Here is a 16,059-nt window from a genome sequence, read left to right on the forward strand (position 1 = left end):
TACCTCGCTTTTACGTCTCAGAGTGAGCTATTGATGGTGCATCAGCTACACAGTGTCCCACATCCCTACCATCGATTGTGGCCTGTGCTACACAGTGTCCCACATCCCTACCATCGATTGTGGCCTGTGCTACACAGTGTCCCACATCCCTACCATCGACTGTGGCCTGTGTTACACAGTGTCTCACATTCCTACCATCGACTGTGGCCTATGTTACATAGTGTCCCACATCCCTACCATCGATTGTGGCCTGTGCTACACAGTGTCCCACAAACCTACCATCGATTGTGGCCTGTGCTACACAGTGTCCCACATACCTACCATCGACCGTGGCCTGTGCTACACAGTGGCCCACATCCCTACCATCGACTGTGGCCTGTGTTACACAGTGTCCCACATCCCTACCATCGACCGTGGCCTGTGTTACACAGTGTCTCACATCCCCTCCATCGACCGTGGCCTGTGTTACAGTGTCTCACATCCCTACCATCGACCGCGGCCTGTGTTACACAGTGTCTCACATCACTACCATCGACCGTGGCCTGTGTTACACAGTGTCTCACATCCCCTCCATCGACCGTGGCCTGTGTTACAGTGTCTCACATCCCTACCATCGACCGCGGCCTGTGTTACACAGTGTCTCACATCACTACCATCGACTGTGGCCTGTGTTACACAGTGTCTCACATCACTACCATCAACTGTGGCCTGTGTTACACAGTGTCCCACATACCTACCATCGACTGTGGCCTGTGTTACAGTGTCCCACATCCCTACCATCGACTGTGGCCTGTGTTAAACAGTGTCTTACATCACTACCATTGACTGTGGCCTGTGTTACACAGTGTCCCACATCCCTACCATCGACCGTGGCCTGTGTTACACAGTGTCTCACATCCCTTCCATCGACCGTGGCCTGTGTTACAGTGTCTCACATCCCTATCATCGACCGTGGCCTGTGTTACACAGTGTCCCACATCACTACCATCGACTGTGGCCTGTGTTACACAGTGTCCCACATCACTACCATCGACTGTGGCCTGTGTTACACAGTGTCCCACATACCTTCCATGGACTGTGGCCTGTGTTACAGTGTCCCACATCCCTACCATGGACTGTGGCCTGTGTTACACAGTATCTCACATCACTACCATCGACTGTGGCCTGTGTTACACAGTGTCCCACATACCTACCATTGACTGTGGCCTGTGTTACAGTGTCCCACATCCTTACCATCGACTGTGGCCTGTGTTACACAGTGTCTCACATCACTACCATCGACTGTGGCCTGTGTTACACAGTGTCTCACATCACTACCATCGACTGTGGCCTATGTTACACAGTGTCTCACATCACTACCATCGACTGTGGCCTGTGTTACACAGTGTCTCACATCACTACCATTGACTGTGGCCTATGTTACACAGTGTCTCACATCACTACCATCGACTGTGGCCTGTGTTACAGTGTCCCACATCCCTACCATCGACTGTGGCCTGTGTTACACAGTGTCTCACATCACTACCATCGACTGTGGCCTGTATTACACAGTGTCTCACATCACTACCATTGACTGTGGCCTGTGTTACAGTGTCCCACATCCCTACCATCGACTGTGGCCTGTGTTACACAGTGTCTCACATCACTACCATCGACTGTGGCCTGTGTTACACAGTGTCTCACATCACTACTATCGACTGTGGCCTGTGTTACTCAGTGTCTCACATCACTACCATTGACTGTGGCCTGTGTTACAGTGTCCCACATCACTACCATCGACTGTGGCCTGTGTTACACAGTGTCTCACATCACTACCATTGACTGTGGCCTGTGTTACAGTGTCCCACATCCCTACCATCGACTGTGGCCTGTGTTACACAGTGTCTCACATCACTACCATCGACTGTGGCCTGTGTTACACAGTGTCTCACATCACTACCATCGACTGTGGCCTATGTTACATAGTGTCTCACATCCCTTCCATCGACCCTGGCCTGTGCTACACAGTGTCCCACATCCATACCATCGACCGTGGCCTGTGCTACACAGTGTCCCACATCACTACCATCGACTGTGGCCTGTGTTACACAGTGTCCCACATACCTACCATTGACTGTGGCCTGTGTTACAGTGTCCCACATCCTTACCATCGACTGTGGCCTGTGTTACACAGTGTCTCACATCACTACCATCGACTGTGGCCTGTGTTACACAGTGTCTCACATCACTACCATCGACTGTGGCCTATGTTACACAGTGTCTCACATCACTACCATCGACTGTGGCCTGTGTTACACAGTGTCTCACATCACTACCATTGACTGTGGCCTATGTTACACAGTGTCTCACATCACTACCATCGACTGTGGCCTGTGTTACAGTGTCCCACATCCCTACCATCGACTGTGGCCTGTGTTACACAGTGTCTCACATCACTACCATCGACTGTGGCCTGTGTTACACAGTGTCTCACATCACTACCATTGACTGTGGCCTGTGTTACAGTGTCCCACATCCCTACCATCGACTGTGGCCTGTGTTACACAGTGTCTCACATCACTACCATCGACTGTGGCCTGTGTTACACAGTGTCTCACATCACTACTATCGACTGTGGCCTGTGTTACACAGTGTCTCACATCACTACCATTGACTGTGGCCTGTGTTACAGTGTCCCACATCACTACCATCGACTGTGGCCTGTGTTACACAGTGTCTCACATCACTACCATTGACTGTGGCCTGTGTTACAGTGTCCCACATCCCTACCATCGACTGTGGCCTGTGTTACACAGTGTCCCACATCCCTACCATCGACCGTGGCCTGTGTTACACAGTGTCTCACATCCCCTCCATCGACCGTGGCCTGTGTTACAGTGTCTCACATCCCTACCATCGACCGCGGCCTGTGTTACACAGTGTCTCACATCACTACCATCGACCGTGGCCTGTGTTACACAGTGTCTCACATCCCCTCCATCGACCGTGGCCTGTGTTACAGTGTCTCACATCCCTACCATCGACCGCGGCCTGTGTTACACAGTGTCTCACATCACTACCATCGACTGTGGCCTGTGTTACACAGTGTCTCACATCACTACCATCGACTGTGGCCTGTGTTACACAGTGTCCCACATACCTACCATCGACTGTGGCCTGTGTTACAGTGTCCCACATCCCTACCATCGACTGTGGCCTGTGTTAAACAGTGTCTTACATCACTACCATTGACTGTGGCCTGTGTTACACAGTGTCTCACATCACTACCATCGACTGTGGCCTGTGTTACACAGTGTCCCACATCCCTACCATCGACCGTGGCCTGTGTTACACAGTGTCTCACATCCCTTCCATCGACCGTGGCCTGTGTTACAGTGTCTCACATCCCTATCATCGACCGTGGCCTGTGTTACACAGTGTCCCACATCACTACCATCGACTGCGGCCTGTGTTACACAGTGTCCCACATACCTTCCATGGACTGGCCTGTGTTACAGTGTCCCACATCCCTACCATGGACTGTGGCCTGTGTTACACAGTATCTCACATCACTACCATCGACTGTGGCCTGTGTTACACAGTGTCCCACATACCTACCATTGACTGTGGCCTGTATTACAGTGTCCCACATCCTTACCATCGACTGTGGCCTGTGTTACACAGTGTCTCACATCACTACCATCGACTGTGGCCTGTGTTACAGTGTCCCACATCCTTACCATCGACTGTGGCCTGTGTTACACAGTGTCTCACATCACTACCATTGACTGTGGCCTATGTTACACAGTGTCTCACATCACTACCATCGACTGTGGCCTGTGTTACAGTGTCCCACATCCCTACCATCGACTGTGGCCTGTGTTACACAGTGTCTCACATCACTACCATCGACTGTGGCCTGTATTACACAGTGTCTCACATCACTACCATTGACTGTGGCCTGTGTTACAGTGTCCCACATCCCTACCATCGACTGTGGCCTGTGTTACACAGTGTCTCACATCACTACCATCGACTGTGGCCTGTGTTACACAGTGTCTCACATCACTACTATCGACTGTGGCCTGTGTTACTCAGTGTCTCACATCACTACCATTGACTGTGGCCTGTGTTACAGTGTCCCACATCACTACCATCGACTGTGGCCTGTGTTACACAGTGTCTCACATCACTACCATTGACTGTGGCCTGTGTTACAGTGTCCCACATCCCTACCATCGACTGTGGCCTGTGTTACACAGTGTCTCACATCACTACCATCGACTGTGGCCTGTGTTACACAGTGTCTCACATCACTACCATCGACTGTGGCCTATGTTACATAGTGTCTCACATCCCTTCCATCGACCCTGGCCTGTGCTACACAGTGTCCCACATCCATACCATCGACCGTGGCCTGTGCTACACAGTGTCCCACATCACTACCATCGACTGTGGCCTGTGTTACACAGTGTCCCACATACCTACCATTGACTGTGGCCTGTGTTACAGTGTCCCACATCCTTACCATCGACTGTGGCCTGTGTTACACAGTGTCTCACATCACTACCATCGACTGTGGCCTGTGTTACACAGTGTCTCACATCACTACCATCGACTGTGGCCTATGTTACACAGTGTCTCACATCACTACCATCGACTGTGGCCTGTGTTACACAGTGTCTCACATCACTACCATTGACTGTGGCCTATGTTACACAGTGTCTCACATCACTACCATCGACTGTGGCCTGTGTTACAGTGTCCCACATCCCTACCATCGACTGTGGCCTGTGTTACACAGTGTCTCACATCACTACCATCGACTGTGGCCTGTGTTACACAGTGTCTCACATCACTACCATTGACTGTGGCCTGTGTTACAGTGTCCCACATCCCTACCATCGACTGTGGCCTGTGTTACACAGTGTCTCACATCACTACCATCGACTGTGGCCTGTGTTACACAGTGTCTCACATCACTACTATCGACTGTGGCCTGTGTTACACAGTGTCTCACATCACTACCATTGACTGTGGCCTGTGTTACAGTGTCCCACATCACTACCATCGACTGTGGCCTGTGTTACACAGTGTCTCACATCACTACCATTGACTGTGGCCTGTGTTACAGTGTCCCACATCCCTACCATCGACTGTGGCCTGTGTTACACAGTGTCCCACATCCCTACCATCGACCGTGGCCTGTGTTACACAGTGTCTCACATCCCCTCCATCGACCGTGGCCTGTGTTACAGTGTCTCACATCCCTACCATCGACCGCGGCCTGTGTTACACAGTGTCTCACATCACTACCATCGACCGTGGCCTGTGTTACACAGTGTCTCACATCCCCTCCATCGACCGTGGCCTGTGTTACAGTGTCTCACATCCCTACCATCGACCGCGGCCTGTGTTACACAGTGTCTCACATCACTACCATCGACTGTGGCCTGTGTTACACAGTGTCTCACATCACTACCATCGACTGTGGCCTGTGTTACACAGTGTCCCACATACCTACCATCGACTGTGGCCTGTGTTACAGTGTCCCACATCCCTACCATCGACTGTGGCCTGTGTTAAACAGTGTCTTACATCACTACCATTGACTGTGGCCTGTGTTACACAGTGTCTCACATCACTACCATCGACTGTGGCCTGTGTTACACAGTGTCCCACATCCCTACCATCGACCGTGGCCTGTGTTACACAGTGTCTCACATCCCTTCCATCGACCGTGGCCTGTGTTACAGTGTCTCACATCCCTATCATCGACCGTGGCCTGTGTTACACAGTGTCCCACATCACTACCATCGACTGCGGCCTGTGTTACACAGTGTCCCACATACCTTCCATGGACTGGCCTGTGTTACAGTGTCCCACATCCCTACCATGGACTGTGGCCTGTGTTACACAGTATCTCACATCACTACCATCGACTGTGGCCTGTGTTACACAGTGTCCCACATACCTACCATTGACTGTGGCCTGTATTACAGTGTCCCACATCCTTACCATCGACTGTGGCCTGTGTTACACAGTGTCTCACATCACTACCATCGACTGTGGCCTGTGTTACAGTGTCCCACATCCTTACCATCGACTGTGGCCTGTGTTACACAGTGTCTCACATCACTACCATCGACTGTGGCCTGTGTTACACAGTGTCTCACATCACTACCATCGACTGTGGCCTGTGTTACACAGTGTCTCACATCACTACCATTGACTGTGGCCTATGTTACACAGTGTCTCACATCACTACCATCGACTGTGGCCTGTGTTACAGTGTCCCACATCCCTACCATCGACTGTGGCCTGTGTTACACAGTGTCTCACATCACTACCATCGACTGTGGCCTGTGTTACACAGTGTCTCACATCACTACCATTGACTGTGGCCTGTGTTACAGTGTCCCACATCCCTACCATCGACTGTGGCCTGTGTTACACAGTGTCTCACATCACTACCATCGACTGTGGCCTGTGTTACACAGTGTCTCACATCACTACTATCGACTGTGGCCTGTGTTACACAGTGTCTCACATCACTACCATTGACTGTGGCCTGTGTTACAGTGTCCCACATCACTACCATCGACTGTGGCCTGTGTTACACAGTGTCTCACATCACTACCATTGACTGTGGCCTGTGTTACAGTGTCCCACATCCCTACCATCGACTGTGGCCTGTGTTACACAGTGTCTCACATCACTACCATCGACTGTGGCCTGTGTTACACAGTGTCTCACATCACTACCATCGACTGTGGCCTATGTTACATAGTGTCTCACATCCCTTCCATCGACCGTGGCCTGTGCTACACAGTGTCCCACATCCCTACCATCGACCGTGGCCTGTGCTACACAGTGTCCCACATCACTACCATCGACTGTGGCCTGTGTTACACAGTGTCCCACATACCTACCATTGACTGTGGCCTGTGTTACAGTGTCCCACATCCTTACCATCGACTGTGGCCTGTGTTACACAGTGTCTCACATCACTACCATCGACTGTGGCTTGTGTTACACAGTGTCTCACATCACTACCATCGACTGTGGCCTATGTTACAAAGTGTCTCAGATCCCTTCCATTGACCGTGGCCTGTGCTACACAGTGTCCCACATCCCTACCATCGATTGTGGCCTGTGCTACTGTGCTGAACTACATATACCTGTCTGGACACGCCGCCTGATGACTGCTCCTGTGGCTCCTCCCACAGACCCCTGTATAAAGGTGATGGAGGTCTGAGCCCGGCCTCTCAGTCTCTAGGATGTAGTATGGTGGTCACTCACTGCTTGTTCCTTCTTCCAGTCAATAAAAGTCGATACCTCGCTTTTACGTCTCAGAGTGAGCTATTGATGGTGCATCAGCTACACAGTGTCCCACATCCCTACCATCGATTGTGGCCTGTGCTACACAGTGTCCCACATCCCTACCATCGACTGTGGCCTGTGTTACACAGTGTCTCACATTCCTACCATCGACTGTGGCCTATGTTACATAGTGTCCCACATCCCTACCATTGACTGTGGCCTGTGTTACAGTGTCCCACATCCCTACCATCGACTGTGGCCTGTGTTACACAGTGTCTCACATTCCTACCATCGACTGTGGCCTATGTTACATAGTGTCCCACATCCCTACCATCGATTGTGGCCTGTGCTACACAGTGTCCCACAAACCTACCATCGATTGTGGCCTGTGCTACACAGTGTCCCACATACCTACCATCGACCGTGGCCTGTGCTACACAGTGGCCCACATCCCTACCATCGACTGTGGCCTGTGTTACACAGTGTCCCACATCCCTACCATCGACTGTGGCCTGTGTTACACAGTGTCCCACATCCCTACCATCGACCGTGGCCTGTGTTACACAGTGTCTCACATCCCCTCCATCGACCGTGGCCTGTGTTACAGTGTCTCACATCCCCTCCATCGACCGTGGCCTGTGTTACAGTGTCTCACATCCCTACCATCGACCGCGGCCTGTGTTACACAGTGTCTCACATCACTACCATCGACTGTGGCCTGTGTTACACAGTGTCTCACATCACTACCATCGACTGTGGCCTGTGTTACACAGTGTCCCACATACCTACCATCGACTGTGGCCTGTGTTACAGTGTCCCACATCCCTACCATCGACTGTGGCCTGTGTTAAACAGTGTCTTACATCACTACCATTGACTGTGGCCTGTGTTACACAGTGTCTCACATCACTACCATCGACTGTGGCCTGTGTTACACAGTGTCCCACATCCCTACCATCGACCGTGGCCTGTGTTACACAGTGTCTCACATCCCTTCCATCGACCGTGGCCTGTGTTACAGTGTCTCACATCCCTATCATCGACCGTGGCCTGTGTTACACAGTGTCCCACATCACTACCATCGACTGTGGCCTGTGTTACACAGTGTCCCACATCACTACCATCGACTGCGGCCTGTGTTACACAGTGTCCCACATACCTTCCATGGACTGTGGCCTGTGTTACAGTGTCCCACATCCCTACCATGGACTGTGGCCTGTGTTACACAGTGTCCCACATACCTACCATCGACTGTGGCCTGTGTTACAGTGTCCCACATCCTTACCATCGACTGTGGCCTGTGTTACACAGTGTCTCACATCACTACCATCGACTGTGGCCTGTGTTACACAGTGTCTCACATCACTACCATCGACTGTGGCCTATGTTACACAGTGTCTCACATCACTACCATCGACTGTGGCCTGTGTTACACAGTGTCTCACATCACTACCATTGACTGTGGCCTATGTTACACAGTGTCTCACATCACTACCATCGACTGTGGCCTGTGTTACAGTGTCCCACATCCCTACCATCGACTGTGGCCTGTGTTACACAGTGTCTCACATCACTACCATCGACTGTGGCCTGTGTTACACAGTGTCTCACATCACTACCATTGACTGTGGCCTGTGTTACAGTGTCCCACATCCCTACCATCGACTGTGGCCTGTGTTACACAGTGTCTCACATCACTACCATCGACTGTGGCCTGTGTTACACAGTGTCTCACATCACTACTATCGACTGTGGCCTGTGTTACACAGTGTCTCACATCACTACCATTGACTGTGGCCTGTGTTACAGTGTCCCACATCACTACCATCGACTGTGGCCTGTGTTACACAGTGTCTCACATCACTACCATTGACTGTGGCCTGTGTTACAGTGTCCCACATCCCTACCATCGACTGTGGCCTGTGTTACACAGTGTCTCACATCACTACCATCGACTGTGGCCTGTGTTACACAGTGTCTCACATCACTACCATCGACTGTGGCCTATGTTACATAGTGTCTCACATCCCTTCCATCGACCGTGGCCTGTGCTACACAGTGTCCCACATCCCTACCATCGACCGTGGCCTGTGCTACACAGTGTCCCACATCACTACCATCGACTGTGGCCTGTGTTACACAGTGTCCCACATACCTACCATTGACTGTGGCCTGTGTTACAGTGTCCCACATCCTTACCATCGACTGTGGCCTGTGTTACACAGTGTCTCACATCACTACCATCGACTGTGGCCTGTGTTACACAGTGTCTCACATCACTACCATCGACTGTGGCCTATGTTACACAGTGTCTCACATCACTACCATCGACTGTGGCCTGTGTTACACAGTGTCTCACATCACTACCATCGACTGTGGCCTATGTTACACAGTGTCTCACATCACTACCATCGACTGTGGCCTGTGTTACAGTGTCCCACATCCCTACCATCGACTGTGGCCTGTGTTACACAGTGTCTCACATCACTACCATCGACTGTGGCCTGTGTTACACAGTGTCTCACATCACTACCATTGACTGTGGCCTGTGTTACAGTGTCCCACATCCCTACCATCGACTGTGGCCTGTGTTACACAGTGTCTCACATCACTACCATCGACTGTGGCCTGTGTTACACAGTGTCTCACATCACTACTATCGACTGTGGCCTGTGTTACACAGTGTCTCACATCACTACCATTGACTGTGGCCTGTGTTACAGTGTCCCACATCACTACCATCGACTGTGGCCTGTGTTACACAGTGTCTCACATCACTACCATTGACTGTGGCCTGTGTTACAGTGTCCCACATCCCTACCATCGACTGTGGCCTGTGTTACACAGTGTCCCACATCCCTACCATCGACCGTGGCCTGTGTTACACAGTGTCTCACATCCCCTCCATCGACCGTGGCCTGTGTTACAGTGTCTCACATCCCTACCATCGACCGCGGCCTGTGTTACACAGTGTCTCACATCACTACCATCGACCGTGGCCTGTGTTACACAGTGTCTCACATCCCCTCCATCGACCGTGGCCTGTGTTACAGTGTCTCACATCCCTACCATCGACCGCGGCCTGTGTTACACAGTGTCTCACATCACTACCATCGACTGTGGCCTGTGTTACACAGTGTCTCACATCACTACCATCGACTGTGGCCTGTGTTACACAGTGTCCCACATACCTACCATCGACTGTGGCCTGTGTTACAGTGTCCCACATCCCTACCATCGACTGTGGCCTGTGTTAAACAGTGTCTTACATCACTACCATTGACTGTGGCCTGTGTTACACAGTGTCTCACATCACTACCATCGACTGTGGCCTGTGTTACACAGTGTCCCACATCCCTACCATCGACCGTGGCCTGTGTTACACAGTGTCTCACATCCCTTCCATCGACCGTGGCCTGTGTTACAGTGTCTCACATCCCTATCATCGACCGTGGCCTTTGTTACACAGTGTCCCACATCACTACCATCGACTGCGGCCTGTGTTACACAGTGTCCCACATACCTTCCATGGACTGGCCTGTGTTACAGTGTCCCACATCCCTACCATGGACTGTGGCCTGTGTTACACAGTATCTCACATCACTACCATCGACTGTGGCCTGTGTTACACAGTGTCCCACATACCTACCATTGACTGTGGCCTGTGTTACAGTGTCCCACATCCTTACCATCGACTGTGGCCTGTGTTACACAGTGTCTCACATCACTACCATCGACTGTGGCCTGTGTTACAGTGTCCCACATCCTTACCATCGACTGTGGCCTGTGTTACACAGTGTCCCACATCCCTACCATCGACTGTGGCCTGTGTTACACAGTGTCTCACATCACTACCATCGACTGTGGCCTGTGTTACACAGTGTCTCACATCACTACTATCGACTGTGGCCTGTGTTACACAGTGTCTCACATCACTACCATTGACTGTGGCCTGTGTTACAGTGTCCCACATCACTACCATCGACTGTGGCCTGTGTTACACAGTGTCTCACATCACTACCATTGACTGTGGCCTGTGTTACAGTGTCCCACATCCCTACCATCGACTGTGGCCTGTGTTACACAGTGTCCCACATCCCTACCATCGACCGTGGCCTGTGTTACACAGTGTCTCACATCCCCTCCATCGACCGTGGCCTGTGTTACAGTGTCTCACATCCCTACCATCGACCGCGGCCTGTGTTACACAGTGTCTCACATCACTACCATCGACCGTGGCCTGTGTTACACAGTGTCTCACATCCCCTCCATCGACCGTGGCCTGTGTTACAGTGTCTCACATCCCTACCATCGACCGCGGCCTGTGTTACACAGTGTCTCACATCACTACCATCGACTGTGGCCTGTGTTACACAGTGTCTCACATCACTACCATCGACTGTGGCCTGTGTTACACAGTGTCCCACATACCTACCATCGACTGTGGCCTGTGTTACAGTGTCCCACATCCCTACCATCGACTGTGGCCTGTGTTAAACAGTGTCTTACATCACTACCATTGACTGTGGCCTGTGTTACACAGTGTCTCACATCACTACCATCGACTGTGGCCTGTGTTACACAGTGTCCCACATCCCTACCATCGACCGTGGCCTGTGTTACACAGTGTCTCACATCCCTTCCATCGACCGTGGCCTGTGTTACAGTGTCTCACATCCCTATCATCGACCGTGGCCTGTGTTACACAGTGTCCCACATCACTACCATCGACTGTGGCCTGTGTTACACAGTGTCCCACATCACTACCATCGACTGCGGCCTGTGTTACACAGTGTCCCACATACCTTCCATGGACTGGCCTGTGTTACAGTGTCCCACATCCCTACCATGGACTGTGGCCTGTGTTACACAGTATCTCACATCACTACCATCGACTGTGGCCTGTGTTACACAGTGTCCCACATACCTACCATTGACTGTGGCCTGTGTTACAGTGTCCCACATCCTTACCATCGACTGTGGCCTGTGTTACACAGTGTCTCACATCACTACCATCGACTGTGGCCTGTGTTACACAGTGTCTCACATCACTACCATCGACTGTGGCCTATGTTACACAGTGTCTCACATCACTACCATCGACTGTGGCCTGTGTTACACAGTGTCTCACATCACTACCATTGACTGTGGCCTATGTTACACAGTGTCTCACATCACTACCATCGACTGTGGCCTGTGTTACAGTGTCCCACATCCCTACCATCGACTGTGGCCAGTGTTACACAGTGTCTCACATCACTACCATCGACTGTGGCCTGTGTTACACAGTGTCTCACATCACTACCATTGACTGTGGCCTGTGTTACAGTGTCCCACATCCCTACCATCGACTGTGGCCTGTGTTACACAGTGTCTCACATCACTACCATCGACTGTGGCCTGTGTTACACAGTGTCTCACATCACTACTATCGACTGTGGCCTGTGTTACACAGTGTCTCACATCACTACCATTGACTGTGGCCTGTGTTACAGTGTCCCACATCACTACCATCGACTGTGGCCTGTGTTACACAGTGTCTCACATCACTACCATTGACTGTGGCCTGTGTTACAGTGTCCCACATCCCTACCATCGACTGTGGCCTGTGTTACACAGTGTCTCACATCACTACCATCGACTGTGGCCTGTGTTTCACAGTGTCTCACATCACTACCATCGACTGTGGCCTATGTTACATAGTGTCTCACATCCCTTCCATCGACCGTGGCCTGTGCTACACAGTGTCCCACATCCCTACCATCGACCGTGGCCTGTGCTACACAGTGTCCCACATCACTACCATCGACTGTGGCCTGTGTTACACAGTGTCCCACATACCTACCATCGACTGTGGCCTGTGTTACACAGTGTCTCACATCACTACCATCGACTGTGGCCTGTGTTACACAGTGTCTCACATCACTACCATCGACTGTGGCCTATGTTACACAGTGTCTCACATCACTACCATCGACTGTGGCCTGTGTTACACAGTGTCTCACATCACTACCATTGACTGTGGCCTATGTTACACAGTGTCTCACATCACTACCATCGACTGTGGCCTGTGTTACAGTGTCCCACATCCCTACCATCGACTGTGGCCTGTGTTACACAGTGTCTCACATCACTACCATCGACTGTGGCCTGTGTTACACAGTGTCTCACATCACTACCATTGACTGTGGCCTGTGTTACAGTGTCCCACATCCCTACCATCGACTGTGGCCTGTGTTACACAGTGTCTCACATCACTACCATCGACTGTGGCCTGTGTTACACAGTGTCTCACATCACTACTATCGACTGTGGCCTGTGTTACACAGTGTCTCACATCACTACCATTGACTGTGGCCTGTGTTACAGTGTCCCACATCACTACCATCGACTGTGGCCTGTGTTACACAGTGTCTCACATCACTACCATTGACTGTGGCCTGTGTTACAGTGTCCCACATCCCTACCATCGACTGTGGCCTGTGTTACACAGTGTCTCACATCACTACCATCGACTGTGGCCTGTGTTACACAGTGTCTCACATCACTACCATCGACTGTGGCCTATGTTACATAGTGTCTCACATCCCTTCCATCGACCGTGGCCTGTGCTACACAGTGTCCCACATCACTACCATCGACCGTGGCCTGTGCTACACAGTGTCCCACATCACTACCATCGACTGTGGCCTGTGTTACACAGTGTCCCACATACCTACCATCGACTGTGGCCTGTGCTACACAGTGTCCCACATCCCTCCATCGACTGTGGCCTGTGTTACACAGTGTCCCACATCCCTACCATCGACTGTGGCCTGTGTTACACAGTGTCTCACATCACTACCATTGACTGTGGCCTGTGTTACACAGTGTCTCACATCCCTACCATCGACTGTGGCCTGTGTTACACAGTGTCTCACATCACTACCATTGACTGTGGCCTGTGTTACACAGTGTCTCACATCCCTACCATTGACTGTGGCCTGTGTTACACAGTGTCCCACATCACTACCATTGACTGTGGCCTGTGTATCACAGTGTCTCACATCCCTACCATCGACTGTGGCCTGTGTTACACAGTGCCCCACATACCTACCATCGACTGTGGCCTGTGTTACACAGTACCCCACATCCCTTCCATCGACTGTGGCCTGTGTTACACAGTACCCCACATCCCTTCCATCGACTGTGGCCTGTGTTACACAGTGTCCACATCCCTACCATCGACTGTGGCCTGTGTTACACATCACAGTTACCTGCTGCGGCCTTTAGGGTTTGAGTTATTCATGTTCTTGTTCTCTGTCGATGGGAAGAATTCAATGGTGTTAAATGGCAGGTCAGTGAGTCGGCTGTGTGGACTGTCCGCTTCCTCTCCGCCCTCAGATTTACTGAACTGCAGTGGCCGTTGGCTAGTGATCTGTTGTTGATAGGAACCGTTTCTGTCCAGCTGGTAGCCATCAGCCTGGCCTCCAAACAGCCCCCCTGATCTCTGGAAGACACAAAGACCGAATTGTAATATCCCAGTAATTTCAAATGAACACGCTTCATACTAAATTCACAAATTGATGCGATTACAAAGAAAGCATGCCGGTGGCTATTTTTTATTAGGAGTTTGAGGAGATTTGGTATGTCCACAGCATTCTGTCTGGTTCCTTTACCATCTGGTTTGGAGGGGCCACTGCACAGAATTGGAAAAAGCTGCAGAGAGTTGTAAACTGAACCAGCTCCATCATGGGTATGAGCCTCCCCAGAATCAAGGACACCTTCAAAAAGCCATGCTTCAAAAAGGTGGCATCCATGGTTAAGGACCCCCACCATCCAGGACATGCCTTCTTCTCATTGCTACCAACGAGGAGGAGGTACAGGAGCCTGAACATTTTAGGAACAGCTTCTCACCTCCGCATCAGATTTCCGAACAGTCCATGGACCCATGAACTCTGCCTCACTATTTGTGCTCTGCTTAATTATTTTGTGTATTTCTTGTTGTAATTTATAGTAAATTTATGTATTGCATCGTACTGCTGCCACAAAGCAACAAATTTCATGACATAAATTCAGTGGCCACTGTATTAGTTACCTCCTGATCATAGCCCCGATTCTTATTAACCAAAATGAAAAAGTTGCCAGCTATATAGCACAATCAAAAAGATAATAAAATCAAAAAGATATATTCCTAAAAAATCAACAGCTCATGGATAGGACGGAAAAATATCAAGTCAGCGAGGCCTTGTTTGGAGTACTGTGTACAATTATGGTCATCTACCTACAGGAAAGATCAATAACATTGAAAGAGTACAGAGAATTTTACAAGAATGCTGCTGGGACTTGAACACCTGAGTTAAAAGAACATAGAACCAATACGGCACAGTACAGGCCCTTCGGCCCATAATGCTGTGCCAACCCTTAAACCCTACCTCCCATATAACCCCCCCCACCTTAAATTCCTCCATATACCTGTCTAGTAGTCTCTTAAATTTCACTAGTGTGTCTGCCTCCACCACTGACTCAGGCAGTGCATTCCACGCACCAATCACTCTCTGAGTAAAAAACCTTCCTCCAATATCCCCCTTGAACTTCCCTCCCCTTACCTTAAAGCCGTGTCCTCTTGTATTGAGCAGTGGTGCCCTGGGGAAGAGGCACTGGCTGTCCGCTCTATCTATTCCTCTTAATATCTTGTATACCTCTATCATGTCTCCTCTCATCCTCCTTCTCTCCAGAAAGTAAAGCCCTAGCTCCCTTAATCTCTGATTATAATCC

At 51.0% G+C, this 16,059-nt stretch overlaps 1 protein-coding gene across 5 annotated transcripts in view; it reads right to left on the reverse strand.

The window, feature by feature from the left end:
• The window catches only part of LOC140717085 (voltage-dependent L-type calcium channel subunit alpha-1S-like), a 665,173-nt gene that overhangs the window by 22,389 nt on the left and 626,725 nt on the right, over window positions 1–16,059 (reverse strand). For all 5 annotated transcript variants that reach the window (XR_012096443.1, XM_073030268.1, XM_073030267.1 and 2 more), the window contains one exon: window positions 14,559–14,791. Coding sequence is in view for 4 of the 5 variants with exons in the window: in XM_073030268.1 (XP_072886369.1) it covers window positions 14,559–14,791 (233 nt within the window). In the remaining variant the exon portion in view is untranslated. The remainder of the gene's footprint in view (window positions 1–14,558; window positions 14,792–16,059) is intronic.

This window comes from Hemitrygon akajei, chromosome 27, assembly GCF_048418815.1.
Source record: "Hemitrygon akajei chromosome 27, sHemAka1.3, whole genome shotgun sequence".
In the NCBI taxonomy this organism is placed as follows: Eukaryota; Metazoa; Chordata; class Chondrichthyes; order Myliobatiformes; family Dasyatidae; genus Hemitrygon; species Hemitrygon akajei.